This window comes from Ptiloglossa arizonensis, chromosome 7, assembly GCF_051014685.1.
Source record: "Ptiloglossa arizonensis isolate GNS036 chromosome 7, iyPtiAriz1_principal, whole genome shotgun sequence".
In the NCBI taxonomy this organism is placed as follows: Eukaryota; Metazoa; Arthropoda; class Insecta; order Hymenoptera; family Colletidae; genus Ptiloglossa; species Ptiloglossa arizonensis.
Genome location: NC_135054.1, coordinates 17043073 through 17066701, shown reverse-complemented (window position 1 = coordinate 17066701; position 23629 = coordinate 17043073). Strand labels below are relative to the sequence as shown.

Genomic DNA, 23629 nt, shown 5'->3' with positions numbered 1-23629 from the left:
GCAATTATCCTTAATTACTCGATGAAACCCCGAAGATAATTTTCGTTGATGAATTATCGTGCTCGATAAAAGGATCGTTCCATTCATCGGTGTCAAATGATTCCTGAAATCAGTAAATGTGCCAACAAGCAGCTGTAGCTGAGAAGCATCGTGCGTCTCGATTAACGCATTACCTCTTACATTCGTCGTTCAATCATTTCGAACGATCCTCGCCGTGGAGGAATTTTTATCGCTGTATCTTTTACTTGATATCCGCCATTTAGACTAATGGAAAGAAATTGTGGGAAAGTTTGCTCGAGCGCAATATCTGTCCGAATGGCAAGCATCAGCTGGAAAGTTAATTAAATTTCTAATGTCCCAGTTGAATATAAAAAATTTCGACGGAGAAATTTTAAAATCCCTTTAAAGAATTTCCCATTGATCGTCGCGGGGCCACCGCCGCCAAGTATTTATTTGCCACAAACTACGAGCTAATCCCCTCGAATGGATTTACTACGTTTCATTGACAAGTTACGAATAGTTTAAGACAACGAATTTATAACTCGAGAACTCGGGAATTTAGCTACTTTCTACAGAGATTTAAGCACACGTTCTAAATATTCTACATTTAAAAAAAATTAATAACGCGAAAGATACGACGCGACTTGCGACAAACTCGCGGATACGATCTGTTCTTTCTTCGACCACGTTTTATTCTTTATTTTTATTTTCGACAACGAGATTGTTTCGCGGAATCTCTAGTTGGTGCAAACAATCGTAGAAACGCACGCGAAACGATTACTATGAAACGTAATCGCTCGAGGTTAGGTCGTACCTGTTTCTTCAGGCTCAAAACGAGGCCTTGTCATCATTGGCGCTCGTCACGTAGGTTTTCTTGTTCGTGCACCGAGGTCTTTTTTCCCCGGTTAATCAGGCGATTTCAGTTTGTTGCTCGGAGGTGCAGAAGGGCTGGCTCTCGTTCGAAATTCGCGCGTGATTGCAGGTTCATCGGCTTAACAGGTTTACCGTGCCGGAGGGCCGATTTCAGGCAGTGGATCCTCGATCGATTGCGATCTCCCGCCTACGTGCGTCTACGAAACGCGCATACCTCTTCGTGCACGCTGTCACACGCGCGCGAGAGCGCGCGAGCGCGCGAACGCACGCTTCTTCTTCGGCCTCTGTCCACGAAATATTCTCGGTGCAAACCTTTCGACGCAACGCGGAGAAACCGATACAAACATTCGCGAAACGGACAATTTTACCAGAAACAAACGCGATAGAAACAATCGCGATGCGAACAATTGCGTTGGAAATATTTACGATACGAGTAATTGGGACACGAACGATTGTGATGCAAATATTCACGATACGAGTAATTGGGACACGAACAATTGTGATGCAAATATTTACGATACGAGTAATTGGGACACGAACAATTGTGATACGAACAATCGTAATGTAAACATTCCGGTGAAAACAATCGCGATACGAACAATTGTGACGCGAACGATTGCAGTGATACGATTGTTCAATACGAACAATTGTGATACAGATAATTTTAATACCATAAATTTCAGCTGCTAAAAAGATCGAGCTACATACAATTGTGACGCCAGAAATCTCAAAACTTGCGAAACTCGATACTCGTGTCAACTTTTCCGAGCGATTCTCGTTGAATTCGTTCACCGTTTCCATCGTTGGGCTCTTTCTCCGCTCCTGTGATCACGTGACCCGCGATACAAACATGGCGGCGCGCGAACAGCTGATCGAGCCGAGCAGACGGGCATTTCGTTCAAGTATTAATTTTTATTACCTACGGCACGAGCAAAATGACGAGGAGGATCGATCCATCGAAAAGAAAAATTCTATAGTTCTATTTTAAAGTTTAATTACACATTGCGGGCGTATCGTTGCACTTACAGAGGCAACGAGACGGATAAATCTTGTTCCCCTGCAACGCAAGTTTCATTTCTGAGGGAAGGGTGAGGAGAGGAGTAAGAAAAAGAACGAAAGCCACCGATCCGACGAAACTGAATCGTGGGTATTCGTCGAGTCGAACAACAGTAACGAAGAAGGGGAAAAAAAAGAAAGGAAAGAAAGAAAAAAAGTCTCGGAGTTGTAAAAAGCACCTTGGGCAAGAAGCGCCTGGTTAAATGGAAGGCGTGGTGAGATGCAAAGATTTCTTTGCGCAGAGGGGGCGTGTGCCCTTCGAGGGTGGGCTTCCAAAGGCGGGCCACCACGTAACAGATCGTAGATGGAAGCGAACGAAGGGTTAATAACGATTGAAAAGCGAACGAAAGGGTGCGGCTACGTAATCGAACGATGACCCGTGGCTATCTCGGTAATTACCAATAATCGCGCACGAGTTGCGCTTAGGCTCCTTCGCTTCGTCCCCTGACAGAAGCCAATGACCGAACCTCTACCTTGGATGATACACGATACCGAGGATCGTTGCGCAATAGTACCGCCAGCGAATGGTACCGTTTGTTTCATTTCTTTCGTGTATCGGTCGCATCGTGACACGGTACGTTGGCGTACAATAACAGGGTTGTCCCTGAATTTCTGACGCAACGGAAGAGCGACTGCAAGTCAGTGTAAAGGTAAACACAATACGTAGCAAAAATCCACCGATTGGATTCGTCCTCGATACAAATGATTTTGAAAATTTCGAATTTGGATAGAGAAAGGGCAATTTCGATCATTCTTCGCGTATATTGTAAGCAAAGACACCGTTGATGATTAAATAATTTTAAAAAGAAGATCACACATGCGTACCTCCGAAGTTAGATGTGGAAAGGGCAAATTAATTCACGAGTACCGTTGGTTGTCAATTTCGTTACTTCTCCACGAATATCGTAAGCAAAGACACCGTTAACAATCGAGTAATCTTAAAAAAAAAAGATCACACATACGTATCTTCGAAGTTGGACGCGGAGAGGGCAAATTAATTTACGAGTACCGTTTTCGATAATTGTCCGTGAATATTCTCGGCGAAGGCACCGTTGGTAATCGAGTAATCGTGAAAAGATGTTTCGAGCAAGTTGAATTGACCCGTTTGGTAGTGTCCGGTAGTGTTAAAATACGTGTAACGAATAGAGTCGTTGGGCCCAATTCGCCTGAAACGATTTGGTAGACTGCTCGGCGCCGCGGAGCACGTGGATACCGATCGGAGTTATGCGCGGCTCCGCGTCGGACGGAAGATCGATCTCGCGATATGCAAAAGTCATTGACTCGCTACGATCGTCCCGGAATAACGGATACGGTGATCAAGATCGAACTTACGCCGCGCCCTTCACTCCTTGTCCATCCTTTTCTTTCCGACTGCGATCACCGGAGCCGTGATCGCGACACGATCTGACGATCGAGGGGAGAACTCGTGTTATTACGGGTTACGAGCGAAATGACAGACATTACGCGACCTTTTTCGAGCACCATTGTGGACCTTAAATCGCTTATCGAGCGTATTCGCCTTGCGCGCGAGATTCACCGACATCGATGCACTCGACGTTGATATTACACGGAAAGTATAAATAATCAACAGCTCGTCCGGCTCGAGATCAGGGACAATAATTCACAACGGATACGAAACGTTCGAAATTATTAAATTTTCTTTGGAACTTTTTCAATTGCAACGTATTTATTTAATTCGATGTATACAGTTGCGAAACTGTGATTTATTTGTTCCGAGCTTGTTTAAACGTTATTAGGTATACGTTTCTAGAGGTTGTTAATTTTAATTTATTCTTCAGCCAGTGTCTGCTCACTGTAACGAGAAAAATAATTCTTTTCGATACTATTCGCAATTCTTGAAACAAATTGTGTTACTTGAGAATCGAGTACCTTGAACGAAGTGTGTTTAACACTGAGAATATTTCGTGCAGGGAATAAGATGCGGTTAATATTAGAAAATATGTATCTGTTGTAATAGTTTACAAGGTGATTAAGAGTTAGTATTTCTACAAGGAAAGTGTACAGAATATTTCAATGGCGAATTCCAAAGATAGACATCTAGGTTATGTTCTCCCTGTATAAATCTAGATAAAATTCTAATCCCATTGAAGCACGGTCGGATGGAAATTAATGTAGCCTAACTCCGACTAACTACACTCTTAACGTAACCAAGGTCCGACCAAACTCGTATTCGACGTATTGAAGGTTAAAGTCAAACTCGAGAGCGGTACGCGAGCTAACCTAAAAACCGTGCATCGGTGTGTTCAAAGCAACGGTAACTCCTCGATACGAATAAATCGATATTTGTACCATAAGTGATATTTGTAAACGCGAAATTTCGCAAACGTTGCGATGAATTGACTCACCACGTGTCGTAAGAAGATCGTTAAGAACTTATGTTATCGCGATAATTGCCACTTTCGATACCGAAGCTAATGGAACGATTTAGAAATTCATCCGTGCATTTATGATGCAATTGCACCGCGAAACGGGGGAAAGATGTTATTAGGAAACCATTTCCGTGTTATTAAAGGTCCCGTGTAAAAAGTCCGGGTCGTTAATCGATACGAGCGCAACGTAATCGTCGAATCGGGTTCCCTGTACCTATGTTTTACATATCAAGGATAAACACACGGACGAAATTAATAATATCGCAAGCGTGACAACGACTTGACGCGGTTTCGTAATACCCTTTGGTCTTTGACTTTTATCTTTCATCCGGCGAGCTTAATACGGAAATCGCGCTTTTGATTATACAAATTACACCGGTGCTTACATTACTCTCGAATCCGGGGAAGGGGGTGGGGGAACAAAATGTTCGATAATTGCTGGAAAGTTACATCGCACGCTGTAATTTCGGGTGAAAGTTCGTATCATCCGTAATTTTTAGGTATTCTCCGCGGCGCGGAGAGATTCGCGACGCGGGAACAAAAAAACGAAAAAAAGGTAAAAGGTATTTTAAAATTCTTCCCCCTCGCTCCGGGACACCGTTCGAATTTAATACCGGCTCGGTTTATTTTTCACTAATGTGCAAACTTGCGTGCAATTTTCCGTACAGACGACCCGGTACCTGAATATTCCAAACGTCGAAAGTTATCGTTGGTTCCAGGCTCGTGCAACTTGTCTTTAAAGCGTTTACAAGAAACGAATCCTAATGTAAACTCGAATAATCTTACTGGAATTAACAATCCTGTAAAGGAACAAGTACACGGACAAATGATCGATTTTCACCTTTCGTTTCGGACGAACGTCGAGGACGTTCTCAAGTATGAGAAAATGGCGTCGTGTTAACTGCGTAAGCTTGCGTGCAATTTGCCACGTAGTCGCTGAAATTCGATTCTTGGTCCAAATACGCTTGGATACTTTTCGTTTATTATTTTTTTTTATCAACGCGTACACGTTCATTCGTCCACGTAAACATTTGGCACGTGGATCGATTTACTTATTCATATTTCTCCAATTGGATGTCTTGGAAGAATTCACGATGAAAATCGTTTTCAATTTTTTCGTCTTCGGTGGCGCGAGAAGAAAAAGAAGAAATATTTTTCACGATGTGAAAATTTTCAATTTACAATATTTTCAATATTGTAATCGGTATTGAATAATGGCGGCCCCTCCTGTTCCAGTTGCGAGTTACAATAATCTCGCGCGTCGTTCTCGCTCTCCGTTCGTGGAAATGAAATATCCTTGAGTGTATCGCGCGTGAAAGCTTTCAATTTTACACGAGGAATCGGTTGTGACAGAAGTCGTTTCGAATACGTTCTGCATTGTAGCGTCGAACGAAAGAAGCTGAACGGCCGAGCGTGCTTAATAAATTTCTTAGGAAGGCAGGTTTATACGCACGGAACCCCTATGGCGATTGGTTAAAATCTACGAATAAATCACCGCACCCGTATAAAACGCGGCGTTTACCTCTGAACTCATCCTCGCCGTGGAATTCCACGACCTTTCGATTAGTTCCGAACACGATCGCGTTGAACGAAAAAATAAAACTGTGATCTCGCCACGAAATATTCAATCTCGGATATTTCAAGGTGAATTACAATCGTCACCTGCTTTGCACGAAGGACTGCTTTCAACGCTTCTTATTCGTTTGTCGAATAAAAACGGAAACATTGATTCGAAAGCAATCATCTCGAAGAGACGAATAGTCACTTCGATTCTAGCGATCGACGAACTGTTACTGTTTAAACTTTCTATTGATAATTCTATCGTTAATCTCTTTTTTTTAAGTTTGTCAAACTTTCGCGATTGGCGACGGAAGTTTTCGAAATATTTGGTCACCGAAAGAACCATAAACTTCTGTCCAACGAATTACAAAAGCTCGGATATTTCACTAATAATTCTATCGTTGATTATTTTTTCAAATTTATCAAACTTCCGCGGTCCTCGACGAACGAGTGTTCAATTAGTCGCCAAAAGCGCGGTAATTTGAACGCGCGTAATTTCAAAAAGAAGTAGACGACCGTGACGATAAACAAATGAACGCGTTCAATCGTAATATTCGTTCGTTGGATGCAAATATTCCAATTTCCACGAAACGAATAAAATCTCCCGAGCGTTCCACGTGCCAGCGCTCTTGATACCAACGCGAAAATTAAAACCAACCATCGTACGGGTACATACCTTATCGGAAACGAATCTGTAAATCACCGTGTACCGGAAGTATCGAGGAAAATGATTTGTCTAGCCCCGAGACGCTGAAATTCCAGTGCGAGCGTCTAAACATTTTTCGTGTTTCGTGATGTACGATCCATGACGAAAGCCCACGGTCCTTTTTCTCGTCCTTTGGGCAAGAAACCACGTTGCCGCTCTCACGATCATTCACTCTGACGTACCACGGTATGTCTTTGCCCTCCGTTTAATTAATCATTCGCCCCTTTACACGTGTTAACACGCGGAACAGTGGGGTAAGTCGTTTTGAAGAAACGCGTAAAAGTGAGAGTTCCGGCGTCGAAATTTTTTTCTTTTTCACCTCCCCCCTCCCATCCATTCACTCACACAGGTGTTCGTAATTCGTTTCAAAGATTTTCGTTCGTTTCTCCTCTGTGATTTCGCGACGTAAAATATCGGGTAACCGGGAAAGTTCTCCTCACTCTTTTTGTTTTTTAATTTAAAACGTCGAAGAAACGTACTCTTACAACTAATAAAACGTATCTTATTCGTCGAAGCACGAGACCTTCAGATTTCGTAGCGTTCTTATAAACGATTCAATAACGCACGAATGTCGTCTATGTGCAAGTCTCTCGTTTTACGAAAGAAGAAGCTCGAGGTTTTCGTTCTCCGATCGTTTTTACGAATCGTTCGTCTCTCGTTTATCTAGACCGAGAAACAAGTGGAAATCTGTCGATGAATATGGCGTATGGGACATAATCTCTCATCCTAGTTTCATTATCTCGAGGTCGGGTGTTATCCTCGAAAAAGAAAACTTTCTTCTGCTGTTTACCAATGCTGCTTTTTCTTCTGCGGTTCCTACTCGTCTCGATCGATTATGGGAGATACCAGTCGCGATAGTTTCATCCCACTTTTAAGAAACACGTAACGGACGATTCCTGTAGAAGTCCAGCGAACACGCGGCCACGTTTGTTTCTCAGTTTCGTCTTCGTGGCGAAGACAACGTGATTGTGTAATTTCGCTCGATGACAACCAATGACGAAACCTCTTGTAACACGAGCGCGAGATTCATTTTTCAAGTATTAAAACTCGATTCCACAAAGGTGTTAAGTTTTTGTAAGTCGTTGCAGTTTCTTCCCAAGCTAACAAATTATGGGGCTTGAATTACGCTTAACTTCCGTTTCTTTCCCAACTGACGTAAATGAGATCTTATGGTTTCTTCGATAAAGTTGAGTGTAGTATCGGTCGTCTCTTAAGTTGGCAATTTTTTTTTTTGTATTTTCAAATTTAAATTTTTTCACCGAACCGGTGTACATGGTAAAATGTCATCTGTTTTCGTATTTTAATTCCGGTAAACTTTTGGACTTAAATGGAATGTCAAATTGACCAGAAACGAACACTTTCGACACCAGTTACTCTTTCCATCGAAATTCCAGAATTGCCAAAACATATGAAAATGTTCCGTTACCCTCAAAATTACGAAAAAGTCCCGTGATAACGGTAAATGGTAATTATCGAGACAAAAAGTCTACAATTTTTACACGTACAGTATGCGACCATAGCAAGATCTATGGACGAGTACGATACTTTTTTTACACACTTCTGAGTGAAAGAAAATATTCCAACACCGCGAGTTCAGTGTCCCTTGAACGATCAGATTCGTGTTGGTGAATTTCTACAGTTCGAAAAATAATTTTATGTTTCTCGAAATTTCCAAATCCCCCCCCCCCCCCCCCATATGATCATCAACTGTATAATGTAATCTGTAGAAATCCTATCAAAGAAATGCATCAATTGTAGAAATCCCATGGATCCAGGTGGCCAATAGACACCGAACTCGTGGTACGAAAATGCTTTCAATTTCACTCAGAATTGTGCAAATAAGTCCCAGGATCGCCTAATTTGTCTACACATCCTGGCACGGTCGTAGCGAGCCTAAGTGGAGTAACTCGAGCAAACGAAAAAGGAGTTCGTATCTCGCGAGGAATGCACGCTCGAAATTAGAATGACAAAAGCCACTCCCTAATGGGCCAGGCGAGAACGGTCGTTAAAAGGCCCTGATCCTCGGATCAGGATGGAACACGAGTGGATCACCGGAACACGATTTCTGAGATTAACGGGAAGGGTGGAAAAGAGTTATCGAAATATCTTCGTAGCTGTGCTTTTCACGACGTCACCACTTATCGAGACACATCTGAAGCGAGCACAATTTCGTATTGTGTATCGTGTTCCTAGAGGTATGCGAGTAAGTAATTTCGGTCGATCGTGTTGAAGCCTTGTTAGGCCTTTTCTGATAGCACGTAACTGCCCGAGAGTCTAAGCTTTAGAAGCTTCTACCCTACAGACTCGACTAATAACGTTGGTATACAAAATACCATCACCATTAACGATATTAATTTTGGTTACGCGAATTGTAAAATTATTCTTCTCGAATAAATCTTTCGGTAAGTCTCTTGCATAGAAATCGCTGCAACCGCTTCGCGTAACTAAAATTAACACGGTTAGACGGGTAAAGGAATTTACCTTTATACCAACGTTATTTTTAATCGAAGATTATTAATCATTGGCTAATGAAATTGAAATAAATTCACCGGAAGGATAATAGAATCTTTGTACAGAGTCCCTCTAGACTTTTACGTAGAGAACTAATTCGAAATTCGTTAAAATCAACAAAGACGATTTTACGCGTAGAGTGCAATTAACGAAACGAGGATAAACGGATCAGAAAGGTAACGAAATTTTCGGTACGATTGTTGATCTAGATCGCGCGTACATCGATCGCATTCCAACGTGCTCGATTTCCAGCGGGATCCGTTTGTCGATCCTGTTACAATTTCATACACGAGTCGTTGTAAATGTGACGCAAATTATTCCGAAATAGCTCGATCGCTACGAGCTAAATCGAGCCTGAAACGCTGCTGCAATCGCGAGGCAATCGTACGATTCCATTGAACGATACTAAGTTATACGTATCGAGCGATTAAAGTATCTTTTTTTTTCACGAGACACACAGAAACACCGGGACGCGTTTTAATGACGGGCTGGCAATGCGATACTAATGATACTCTAATTATTCGAATTGCAATGGTCTACGGATTGAAATTGCGCGTTCGAGATCCTCCAAAGCTATGGCTGCGAAACAATATGCTGGCAATCTCCGTGAGCATAATAATGGCAATTACAGCCGAGTAATAAAGCTATCATTACGATTGCATGAAAGTGCATTCCTTCGGGGACCTACCGCAATGCAGAAGGGTGCAGTCTCTCGTTCGTTTAGGACTGCAATTCACCGAGTGGATGCTGTTGATTGTTTCTCAATATTGTTGTTTCACCGTAATTTCCGTTCGATTCATTTACAAAGCTCCGATGGCTCGTATTATTGGTAAATTGCGCGGCACCGTTCACGTTCCACCGATAATCAATACATTATACAACATTTAAAGACTTTATTATCGCATCACTTCGAGCAACTGTCGCCACTTCCGTTAAGTATACAATTTACGATTATTTAATGGTAATTGCCTCGCGCGCTTCCCTCGAGACGAACTTTGAATATTTGTAATTTATCGACACGAAATTTTCTTTTCGATAACAATTCCACCGTATCGTGCACTTTAAAAAATCGATTCACCAATTACCAATTTCAATTTCGTGAAGAATTTTACTTGAAATTCTATAATAACTTTTCTTTATTCACTTACGGGTTGAACCTTACGATACGTGGAATAAAAATTACAAATACTTGTGTATAGACTAAACGAAAAATATGCATGAATTTTTTTATAGTAATAGTTACCACGATTTGATCCGTGAAGAAAAGTTTACGATCGAACGATGCATTCGATAACTCATTAGTTGGGATTATTTCAAGTGTTAAACAATGCAATGGAAATCGGGATAGGGATAACGGAAGCGCATAGTGTTTTGTTGATGGATTTTTAATGACGTCGCGTTCTTTTCAAGGTTTCGATGGAAATGCTCCACTTGCACGGTTCGCGTTGCAAGTCTTCGAGCAACAAACGCGGCCATTTATCGATATCGTAATCTCGGCGTGGAGATCCATCAACCGTGCACCGACACACACACAGACGAACGGGATCAGATGAATGTTTAATCGATGCAGGCTAATCGATTTAACGAAATCATTAAGCAACTGTTCAGCCGTGATTCATTGCCGCACGTGAGATTAGTGACGGCCACTCGATTCTCCGTTTTTGCAAAATTTCCAAAGAATTCAGGTACTTCGAGGTCGTTTCGAAGACTATTCCAGGTCCGAAACTTGACGAACTCGAGAAACCTGAAGAACTTTGTTAGATACTTTCACACCCTGGACAATTTCTACGTTAATTTGAAACATTGAATACCGTGCGTTGCATTTTTAATCTAGAAATCACCTTGAAAACGAACCTCGTATATCTGCCTTATCTGACAAACTATCAGATAAACAAACGCAATTAAAATCAAGTCAAGCTTATACTTATCCGTGTGAGAAAAAAAGTATTGTTTAGAATCCCGTGATACTTTACGTAAAAGAATGATAAAAATGTCCACCGTGGACATTTACAATATAAAAAGATAATAATATGTTTCTAAGGGACTAATGTTCAAATAAAATTAAATATATAGTTACACCGCAAGGTACACAGCTGTGTACTTTTATTGATCCAATTTAAATAACCTGTGGTAAACAGACGTTAAGATAATATGTACGATTGAAAGTTTGATGGAAATTTTTGGAGTCGATTGTTGGTAATAAATAGCGAAACCTTTTCGAAGGGTTATTATTTAGTTAGGAAAGAAATGCTGGACAATGACAAGCTGAACACCCTGTATACGTAAAGCACGAGAGGAAAATCGATGGCACGTCCGAAGATCGGACAGCTATGCATGAAAGGCGCGAAGGACATCAAGATGAATCGCGGAACGTAAAGCCGTCAGAACGTATCGATTTCTCTCAAAGTGTCAACTGCGCATTCAATTAGACGCGTATAATCATTGCCTCGATTCCACCGCGATACTTACAGCTATATCGAGAACAGTTGTGCTTTGTTTTCGCCCGATCCGAACTGGCACCGTATGTGGCGCGGGACAAAGACATTTTTGTCTTCTACTTTTTTTCCACGGTTCGTGCGTCGGGGTTTAAAATAAAGTGTAAAAATTCCGATTCCTAGAGACTCGAATCGTGACAATTCGAGCCGATCGTGTACAATCGAGCGATAGGAACACTCGTGTCGGTACACGCGATCGCAAACGCAACGCGAACTATCGTAGTTGTTTTAAGGATGACGCGAAACACGATTATCGAGAGAGAGAGAAAAAAAAAATACACACGGTTTCAGGATATTAGACTTTGACACTTCAAGGTGTTCAACGTTCGAAGACTTCCTGTACATTGCAAATAATCAAGATTTTTGCAAATCTTTGCGAATACTTTCAGGTGTTTACGGATAGTCAAGGTTTTCCAGTGTCGCGAGTCGTTGAGCATTTTCAAGACTTCTGTGACTTCCAAACCTTTCAAGGTTTTCGAGACTTTCAACACTCTTAACGCATACGAAACGATCGAACGTTTCACAACGTTCCAGACTTTCAATATTTTCGATAGTTTCGAGACACTCGAATCACTCGTGTCTTTCGCGGCTTCCCAAGACTCTCGAACTTTCAAAGCACGAGTAATCGAATCTTGCGCGATTTCCAAGAATTTCGAGACTTGCAACATCGAGGACGTTCGAGACTCTCGAAACGTTTGAAACAATCGAGCTTTCCGTGACTTCCAGAACTTTCAAAACTTTCAAAGCGTGCAGAAATAATCGAAGCTTCTATGACTTCCAAGACTTTCAAAACTTACAAAGCGTGCACAACAGTAAAAGTTATTGTGACTTCCAAGACTTGCAAAACTTGGAAGCTTCTACGACTTCCAAAACTTTCAAAACTTGGAAGCTTCTATGACTTCCAAGACTTTCAAAACTTGGAAGCTTCTATGACTTCCAAGACCTTCAAAACTTGAAAGCTTCTATGACTTCCAAGACCTTCAAAACTTGGAAGCTTCTATGACTTCCAAGACCTTCAAAACTTGGAAGCTTCTATGACTTTCAAGACCTTCAAAACTTGGAAGCTTCTATGACTTCCAAGACTTTCAAAACTTGGAAGCTTCTATGACTTCCAAGACCTTCAAAACTTGAAAGCTTCTATGACTTCCAAGACCTTCAAAACTTGGAAGCTTCTATGACTTCCAAGACTTTCAAAACTTGGAAGCTTCTATGACTTTCAAGACCTTCAAAACTTGGAAGCTTCTACGACTTCCAAGACCTTCAAAACTTGGAAGCTTCTATGACTTCCAAGACCTTCAAAACTTGGAAGCTTCTATGACTTCCAAGACCTTCAAAACTTGGAAGCTTCTATGACTTCCAAGACTTTCAAAACTTGGAAGCTTCTGTGACTTCCAAGACTTTCAAAACTTTCAAAGCGTGCACAACAATCGAAACTATTGTAACTTCCAAGACTTTCAAAGCGTGCACAACAATAAAAGGTACTGTGACTTCCAAGACTTTCAACCTTTTCAAGACCTTCGAGATAGTCTGCATCCAAGGCATTCGTGACTTCGTTAAATGTATTCGTACAATGTTTTCTCCTACTATTTTCTTCTCCTCTCGTCTCGGAATAAACTATAATCCGAGTCAACTAGACGACTCAGCCTGTACAAGAAATATGGACGGTGTGTTACAACGTGACCATTGTCGACATATTTTTCCATTTATCGCATTAATCTCGGGAAAACGCACTCCCGCCCCGTAAATTTTACCCGATCAATTTAAACGCGCGTTCCTACGCCTCGAGGATGATTAATAGTTTACGTCCGTGACGCGACGGAAGTCACTTTTCAGACAGATCGAGCAGAACGCCCATTCGCGTAGATGACTTCATTGCAAGCTCTTAAGGCTCGAGATTTTCCAGATAAAATTAATCGCGAAATCGTACGAATCTTTATTACCGAGTTGCCAAGTCCCTAGACCTTTGTCACTCGACGTCTATATTAACTTTCGTCACTTTGAACGGTGACACTCTCTTTTCTAAAAACGGAATCTCTTTTTTTATCCCTTTACGAGCTCCAATAATCAAACGTTTCGTATAATACCAATTATTATTTCAATTATACCGTTTTTGTATCGGTTGGTGATAAATACGTGGCTTTCCATTCGATTATGTATTTATGTATTTATTTTTAGAAAACAGGGTGTCATCCCCTGACGCAACACTTTTACACAAATCCACTAATCTCGTGACAAATGTATTCAGATTGGAGAATTTTAGGGATTAAAGTCCCATAAAGATATTTATGGCCTGGTATTCGTGATTCGTTGCGTACATTTACATTGCGTTTCGCGCAAAATTATTTCGGATATGTTTTATGATTATCGTTACAAATTGGAATAAAATCAAGCGTAACGGATAACGGTGAATATTTCTCGCGGTTAAAATCGGCTGATCTTCGATGTATCGAGACCTTCTGCAAGCATTGGGTAACCCTAATCGAACTGTATATTACTTTTTTCTGTGCAGATGACGACACCCCAACTCCTATTTCGGACGACACGTCCGGTATTAAAATTTACGTCGGTGGCCGATCCCGCGAACGCAGATCATTAATGGAAAAAACGTCTCTGGATGATTCCCGAAGCGACGAAGAATACGAGCAATTCATGGAACACAGCGAACACCATCGACATTTTTTACAAAACGACGACAAATACGAGAGGTGATTCATATCTTCCTGCCTAAATCGCGTTAAAAAATATTTCCCAACATGTTTCTCCCTGTTCCTCTTACTTTCAAGATTTGTTTTCTTTTTTTGTTTCGATTGTACGACAGATAAGTCGAAAACCCATTTATAATACTCGAGTCTCGAAACCACCTCGAATCGTCCCCCAACTAAACTATAACCAGTTGAATTTTTATACAAACTTTCGCCATTTGGAACTGAACCGTAACTCGCTGAATTTCTATCTTAACGAAAAGTTCTACATAAAAATATTGTTCCAAATAATAAGAGAGATGAATAAATAATAAAAATATATTACACCTTCGTTGTTCCAAACTTGATAATTAACGAGGTATCAATGAAAATGTGATTCTCGTTGGATTGACAGTATCGCCTCGCTAAGAGATCAACTCTGCCCCTCGATAATTGAATAGGAGTCATCTCCGCTATATCCTGCTCACTCTCGATACTCCTCGTTCACTCTTTCCACCAACTTCGGTAAAAAATAAAGAAAAAAAAATACGGACAATTATCTACAAACAATTTACGATCGATTATCGAGGTAATACAGTATCTACTCGTAATATCGTTAAATAATATACAACAACTCGCTCCCTAAACTAAAATCCGTGTACTCGTATCGCAGGAATAATTGAGGTTATATACACGATCGTGTTGCTACGTAAATAACATTTATATTGCGGAAGTGAATAATTGTTCTGAAATAACTATTGAGTAATCGTTTTTAACAGGGTTTGGTAGTCGATGATTCAATTCTTGCCTATTTACGCCAAGTAAAAGTAACGTTAAATCAACGAGCCTCGTACACGAGTCTTTCGTGAAGGTTTATGGGATCGAGGATCATAATTCACGTGTGTCAAAGACTAAGAGCACACTGTTTAAAAAATTGCAGATACTACTCCGTGGAGCGCAGACGAAATGACGCCAGCGAGGAGTACAGCCAGGACTCGAAAATGGAATCGGATCCCTTCGTGACTTGGAGACCACGCCGAGCCCTGCCGCGTGAATATTTCATCGAGATCATGGTGGTGGCCGATGCCAAGATGGTGAAGTACCACGGCAAGGGTTTGTTCAGCTACATTTTGGTCCTGATGAGCATGGTAAGCATCCTTCCTCCTGTTCCCCGATATACAGGGTGAACGCGTTAATTGTAATTTTAAAAAATCATTTATTTTAAATTGTACGAGTGTACTTATTTTTCGTTCGTAGAGACGTTACCAGGTGGCGTATTTGTCGCGTCGTATTTCCAGATCTTTTGTTTCTCTTTATTTCAATTTATGCCCGATATTCGTTTATTCTAACGAGAAATTAAAAAAAAAAAAGAAAATTATGCACCTGAGGATTGATATTGTATCGTACGCTTTTAAATCAACCTTCTACACTTACCACGTGTTCCCTACTCGAACTTTAAGGTTAGGAACGCGACGATAAAGTCGCGAATTAAGTTTACACGTTGCAATTATAAAAACTTATAAAAACAAATATAAATGCAATCCAAAGGTATACATTTTTCAACGATACTTTCCGCGAATTTACTTCTTCAATTTATTCCTTTGATGTCACTGGTCAGATTCGTGGGACAGTTGAGCATGGTAGGGATAACCCTTCGGTGGACTCGAGTAGCCATTTAACTTCTGTACGTTAATAAACTCCTAACACGAAATATGAGAAATCTCGTAAACGTTACACTTTCAAGACAATAATCCGAGTAGAGTGAAGAGTGACTTTGTTAATGTATTTTAACAGAGATTGTCGAGAGATCACCTCCGTCTACGGAACCTCGAAGAATGTACGCAAACGTTCCGCACAGGGAAAGGGCAAAGTGTACGACTCGCGGTACACCCTGTATAAGAGCGTGGTATTTATTACACAGCATAGGTCCGGCATTCGTTAAGGAAAAAAAAACAAAGCTCGACAGGCCGCGTGGGTGTATCACTTTGTCCGAGCATGGTTTCGGTGAAGGAAAAGAGAAGAACGTAGATACGAAGCGAGCAGGATTAAAAGAGCTGAGGATCCTCGAAACAGCGGCGGCTGTGTTCGTAGGATGATCGATCTTGTAAGCCAGCGGGATCTGTCGCGAGCATTAAATATTATGCAAATGTACCTCTCGCGTTCCTAGTTAATTTCGGATATCGAAAAGGTAGCACGGGGACTTTCGATCGTGAGTCATCCCCCACAACGACTACCTACCTACGACACTGATTTAATTACTGCTAAAAAATCTTCGACGCGGACTTTTAACGGGGTATCGAATAATAAATAGAACAGAAAATTTCTTGCATTGTTTAACATTCTACTTTGGTGGATGTTGAGAATATTGTTCAAAATAAACGAAGAATCGTGTACACGAGTGGTAAGGTATTCATTGTACAGCGAAACCTCGATATTTGTACGCGAACTTCGAGCTTTGTGTCAAATGACAAGGATGATCACTTGTTCCACGGTTTAAACATAGTTCACAAGCCTAGACACTAAGGATATATCGAGAAACGCTCGTTCTTATCGGATCGTAAGATCTACGTTACACGCGACACGTAATTAAATTCACCTAGCAACGATAGAGTTGAAAATTGTCGAAAAAATTACCTCAAGAGCAAACTATTGTTTCGTAGCGCAGAGTTGAGTTTGTTTCGGTTGAGAGTAACGATCCAAGAAGTCACGAGTGTCCTGACACTGCTGTTCTTGAGTTGTGTGTACACCAACTGCATTATTCTTGCTCTGTTTCTCAATATTTCTGCGTCTTGTGGGATTTATTCGATATTTCCGAACGCTCCACGGATTTCTTAATAACTTGAACAACTGCCGAGTGCTTCGGTTCACAGCGACAGTTCTGCGCTCACTAAGGACACTGGCTACCAACGCGTAGAGTCGTTTGTTTCGGTTGACGTCACGGGCGTCTTGACCGTGTCATTCCTCTCGTATTGTAAATATTCCAGCCACACCGTTCTCAGTTGTTCCGTTTCCTAATATATTTACACCGAGTTTTCGTAGAACTTATTCAATAGTTCTGCACACTAGCGTTCATGGACTTGTCGATAACCTCTATAACTACTAAATTCACGTTAACGGTCCTAATCTCTGCTAAGGACACCATTTACCAACGCATCTTAATCTTGGAACTCATGTGTTCAATTGTTGGCACGCAGAAGACAGCTCAGGCTAATAAATTATATCACGATTAGAGACTAGTATCTTCTCCTGTTTCTTAATATTCCACTACCGAGCTTTCGCGGAATGTACTCGATAGGTCCGAAGATTTGTCGATAACCCTTCCAACTACCAAGTGCTTCGGTTGGCAGCAACAATCCTCGCGTATACCCTCGCTGAGGACACCAGCTGCCAATGTTAATCCCAGAATCCAGGTATTCGATCGTTGGCGAGCAGTAGACAGCTCGGTAAATTATATCACTGTTAGGGATTCCCCCCGAGATGTCTTCCTCGTCCAAGACGTATCACGGATCACCCGTTTCACGCGACTCGCTCCGCGTTTAATTTACTAAAGGGACCCAAATAGCGAAAGACGAATTCCGGTCCGGTAATTACAGCGAGTTACGAGCACTCCCGGGTACGGTAGGTGGAGGAAAAACCGAGGATTTGCGAACCACGATGACGAAGAAGGAAAATTTCCTTAGAGCCGGTTGAAATTAATGAATAGGAGAGTTTCGTTTTCGCGGGAGTTGCCGCGCGTGGGTTGTCTTTCGCAACGAAACGAGAGGCCCCCAGGGGTCATTAATCATCTTTAATTAGCGCGGTGTATATTCGAGTTTTATGGGTGAAATTTCAGCGACGCGAGAGATTAGCGTACCCCGGTTTGACATAATGGACGTCCCTTGTTGAGGGGAATATAATCTGTCGACGAAGGTGGAGCCGTGTACCGCGGCGGCTCGCGCCTAAGATAACCACCGTGCGGATTCCGTCGCGGACATTTAGAAGCCGTATATTCCGAGGGCATAAATTTGAACAGCGGTCCGCTCCTGCGTAGCCGCCAGCGGCGCACAATTCATCGACGAAAGAATAGAAAGTACAACTTGCACCTTGAGGATTATAAATCGTTGCGGCGCCGATACGATCTCGGGCTACCTAACTACCTTTAACGCGACGTTGACATTTCGCTCGCGATCCGCGCTCGAATTCAATTCCACGTCCGTGGGGACGCTCGGATCATAAAATCGTGAACGCGAAGCGGTAACCGAAGTGGTTCGCTCCAATTGGAGAATTAACGCACGGTCGGCGAGGGGTGGACGAGCGTAGGCGCTACGCGACCGAGCACCGTCGAAGGATTGTTGTCGGTATCCCGGTTGTAAATTATGGAAGACGAAAGATTGAACGCGCGCCGCGTACCAGTTCCAACGAGTCGCGAGCCTAGAAGCTATCACGGACAATTTTTAGGCGACACACCCTCGTGATTCACGCCATCGTGTAACACGAATGCTTGTTAGTTTAATGGCCGCTACAGGCGATAATTGGATCGGTCAACCGCGAGACTACGGCGGTATGCTAAAATCTTCTGTGTGGTCTTGCGACGCGGATTTAGAGGAAGGAACTCGCACGAGTGCCTCGAGTAGCTTCTAAAAAAAGGTGTGTAACGAGAGCGCGTGTAGGTGAGAGACGTAACTTTTGATTTTATATTTAGATGTACGGTCGCGAAGGATTGAATCGACCGGTCGGAGAACGGTACCAGTTCGAAATGTCGAGGTTTTGAGATATTTCAAGAAACGTGCCTTTTGCACTCGTTGAACACACGAGGGAGCGAAACACGGGTAGAGGGGGTCTTGCAGTGAATATCGATGAGAGATGAGAAGATTCTTGAAGGAATTATTGGTCGGAATATTGGACACTTCTTCGCAACTCGTACGAATACGCGACTCTTACAGTGTCCCCTATTGGCCAATATTGAACGCGTAGTTCTTCTCAACGCACGGCCAACCTATGAGGAACCATAGTCTCCTGAATCGGGGAACATTCCTCCTTACCTAATGCCGAGCCTCGGGGTAGATTTCTCTAGCTCGGAACAGTACACTCACCGTCTCATTTTTGGCATAACTGGATAACAGATGGAAATACACACAAGACGTTTTCAGTTCTGTCAGACGTGTTGAATCGGTACATCACGTCGGTTGTCCAAGTGGTAAACCTTCCACGTTCCCTGGTATATTTTAAATCATCTATTTTATACTCCTTCGCAAGACACAACTGACCCGTAAAGAAGCATAGTCCACCGTCTCGAAAATTACTCCCCCTCGTCTCGTGCTACACCTCGGAATAGATCTCTCTAGCCCCGAATACAACACCTACCACCTCGTCTTCCGCATAACTTGATAATAAATGGAAATGCACGTTTTCAGTTCTCTCCGACTTATTGGAACAGTACGTCGGTTGCTCGAGTGACGAACCTTTCATATATACCCTGATATATTTTAATTCAATTAGTTTACACTCCTTCCCAAGGCACAACTGACCAGTACGAGAATCATAGTCCACCGTCTCGAAAAAGTACTTCCCCTCGCCTCTTGCTACACCTCGGAATAGATCTCTCTAGCCCCGAATACAACACGTACCACCTCATCTTCCGCATAACTCGATAATAAATGGAAATACGCACCTGGTGCATAAGACGTTCTCAGTTCTGCCAGACACGTTGGATCAGTACGTCGTGTCGGTCGCTCGAGTGGTAAAGCTTGTACACTCGTTGGTATATTTAAATTCCAGCATCTCACCGTCGCCCTATATTCCCTACATACCACGCGATCAAATTAGACGCTCCCCGACACTTTTGATCCCATCGCCGAGTATCGCGCGAATCTCGCGCAGACTTCGGAGCAAAACGGATTACCTTTCTGTCGTCTATTTTCCTGGATCAGCTAGGCGCCGCTTGCAAAACCAGACCGACAGGCATAAATTACCGCGCGCGATTCACCAGTGGGAAAAGTGTACCGGGTGGTGCACGAACCCCATTTAGTGGGACACATCCCACGTGCTCGTGCTGCGAATCGCGAACGGTTACGCTCTGTTTAAAATATACCGGGCTATCCGGCGGGATTATATAACCGATCATCCTACAATGTACGTACAACCGGATCGATCTTTCCTCCGTGTAAAGTATACACCGCGATTCGAATGCAAATTCCAATTTCTGTATCGAACTGATCGAATGCAAATGAGGTGGGTTGGTCGTGTTCTCCGAGTTTTGCGCGTTGCAGGAATTGAAATAGCCAACAGCACGTTAATCGTTCGTGCGACACTATCTCTTGTGTACAATCGATTCAATATCTATAATCGAGTTTACGTTTCAGTCCTCGTGTACGTTTACTTGGATAAGGAATTTTTCGAATTTTTCGATCGCGAAATTTCGGTAACGATCGGAACACAATGAGAAAAATTACCTCGAACGCCGAGATGACATTTTCTAACGAAGACGTTTCACTGAAACCTGTACTCCGTCGCGATGGTTTTCCCTGTTGGTAGGTGGGGAGGTAAAAATGTTTGCAAAACGAAGAAAAAAATCAGATTGCGAAATTACATCGACCACTTTGATTATCAATTTTTGTTTTTCTTTTGAAAATTAATACGCAATTCCATGGAGTCTACAGAGATAGAGATTCCACGGAGTAAATTTATAAACAAGTTTGTTTTCACAGCACGTTGAATCGAACGACAAAGTCTCTCAAAGCCTGAAAGAAAAATGATCTACGAACATTTTCACGACAATCGGTCGTTGTAAAATGATACGAGTTCGTTCCAAAAAAAAATGTTTGTAGCTTCGAAACGGCTCGTCCTCGACGATGAAATTTTGAAACACAATTTCTCGATCCAGATTACGATTCATGAATCTCATCGATCGTGACCTAATGTGGGACAGGTAAAGACGGAAGAAGTAAAGACGGCGGGCAAGGAAATCTGATCGTCTCTTGATAAATGAATGATTCATGTAATTTGACGGTTAGCCTCGTCATTGTCAACCAGGTCATTACCATCCAGTCGGTTGCACATCCCACGCGAATCGGACCACACCTCAGAAGAGGGCAACATCCCACGAAGCGTCCGGGACTCACTTTCACGTGCCCACGCCCGTCATTCATCCGACGATTCAATCAGCTTTCCTGGCTATCGATCATCCTTTGATATTCATGACTTTTTTACGAATCGATGAAATCTAATTTGACGTCGCGTCGAGCGCTGTTTGATAAGTTGAGTGGCCATCGTACATACTCCATTCGAGCCGTCTTGTTACGGGACATCTGTATGATACGTAACCTCGACAGTATGCTCCTTTCATTATTGTTTACACAGGTTATACGACTTTTACAGTACCTTCATTGTTGTACTTAACAATGAACGTTCGAGTACAACAATTGAAGGGACCGTAAAAGTAATACATCGTCGAGTGGGATAACAAATGGGGCTGGAAAAGTAGCGAATTGTCGATACAGGAGAAGTATTATTCGTAAAAGTTGTACCACTTTTATAGTCTCCTTATCGTTGAGTACAAGAACGGAGGAACTATAAAAATTGTCGATACAGAAGAATTATTATTCGTACAGGTCGTGTTAATTTTGTATTTCTTTTATCGTTGGGCACGACAAATAAATGAACCATAAATATAGTAAATCCAGTTGGTCGCGTATATAGACGATGCAAGATAGCATTCACCGGGTTGGATTATTGGATGCAAATATTGATTCCTCAAATAGTACGCAATTTGTTGCTTTAACGAGCTAGCAAGAGAATCGATCGCGAAGGAAAAACATCAGAAATTTTGTTAGGGTTAATAAAGGGCCGAACCTGTTTGAACAGATGCAGTGAAGATTCATCACCGATCATCTGTTTCGCAGCCCGTGCAACTCTGACTTACAGGCTGTACAGTAGCACTTTCAAAACACATAAATGTGTACTTGGATTTGGAAAGACCCTTAAACATTTCCTGGTAAAAGTGCTACTTTTCGAAAGGACTTACTCGTCAACGTAAAATACGCTCGAAATCTCTGTCAATCGATTACACAAATTGTTACGGAGTCCAATCTCGAGTATCACCGACGATTCTTCGACACTTGCAACAAAGACTCTTCGAGTTCTATGTTTTATTTCCGTCAAATATTTTCTTTCAATAACGAAGAAGTAACAACCACGATGTATTCGAATTGTACGACATTCCTCCGTCTCTTTGAATTTTCTCGGTTGCAACACCATGAAAAGGAAGACGTTGCATAAATGGTAGCACGTACCGGTAACAGAACACTCGTACGGTAGAATAATCACCCAATGAAAATACCACGAGTGTAACGAGCTGCTAATGATACAATAGGCGATAAAATTGAACAAAACAGTAACGATGCGATTACAAGGGATGCCTTGTGATGTAATCGGTAAACATCGCCAGCACGTGTATTTGGCAACACGTTCTGACATACTGCCAAACAGGATAATAACCAACCGTCAGTGGCGCGATACTAATGAGGTGTTAATGACACAATAGCAATGACTTATCAAAGCTGGGCCGCGAATAACGCTGCCACATCTACGTGGGTTGCGGTCTACCAGAGTTCTAATGGACAAACATCAAAATAAATAACAAAGTCACGATCTAGAACATCTATCAATTTCTCGGTACCGTTTACTGAATCTTCTCTAAGAAGAAATAATTTTATCAGAGCGCACAAATATTATTAGAGCTGTTCTAGCTTCTTAGCTGAAATAAGTAACGACTAAAATATCTTTCTACGTTTCTTTTACCGTTTCTTATCGAAATCATCTTGCATGGAAGGCAACGACAGATCTATCGTCCGAACAAAAGAATCGGTGAGATCGATTCTCGAAAGAGAAGAAACAATTCCTACCTTCGATGTTGTCTTCACTTTTACTTCTCGACCGAGTGTAGTCGCGATTAAGAAATACGTTTCCACATTTTTTTCATCGATAAAACCTACAAACTGAACGAAACGACCGATAAAATTCTTTCTCAGCAGGTAAGAGACAATCATCCTTATTCCTCGGTAAACGAGATCGTTGTTTAAGAGCGGTCGCGTTACAAAGTTACAGAGCTCGGTCAAAGTAGCGAGAAAAATATATTTCGTTATTCTTTCATCGTCGTTTTGGTAAAAATCAGCTCGCGAACGTAACGATAAGATCAACCGAACATATGAAAGAACCGATGAGCTTGTCAGGTGGACCATTAATCTTCTCTAGAAAGTCTCGGCGTGGATTACGATGGCTCGCCACGTTTTACCGTGTTTCCAGCACGATTTCCCACGCGAGAATTTCCCCGCGCACTTGGGGGAGGGGGAAGGAGGGAGGAGGTTACGAAGCGTGTTA

At 42.1% G+C, this 23629-nt stretch overlaps 1 protein-coding gene across 3 annotated transcripts in view; it reads left to right on the top strand.

Moving 5' to 3' along the window:
- Positions 1-23629, top strand: part of LOC143148994 (A disintegrin and metalloproteinase with thrombospondin motifs 15) — a 159339-nt gene that overhangs the window by 114048 nt on the left and 21662 nt on the right. For all 3 annotated transcript variants that reach the window (XM_076315888.1, XM_076315890.1, XM_076315887.1), the window contains 2 exons: positions 14101-14296; positions 15213-15420. In XM_076315888.1, the coding sequence (XP_076172003.1) occupies positions 14101-14296; positions 15213-15420 (404 nt within the window). The remainder of the gene's footprint in view (positions 1-14100; positions 14297-15212; positions 15421-23629) is intronic.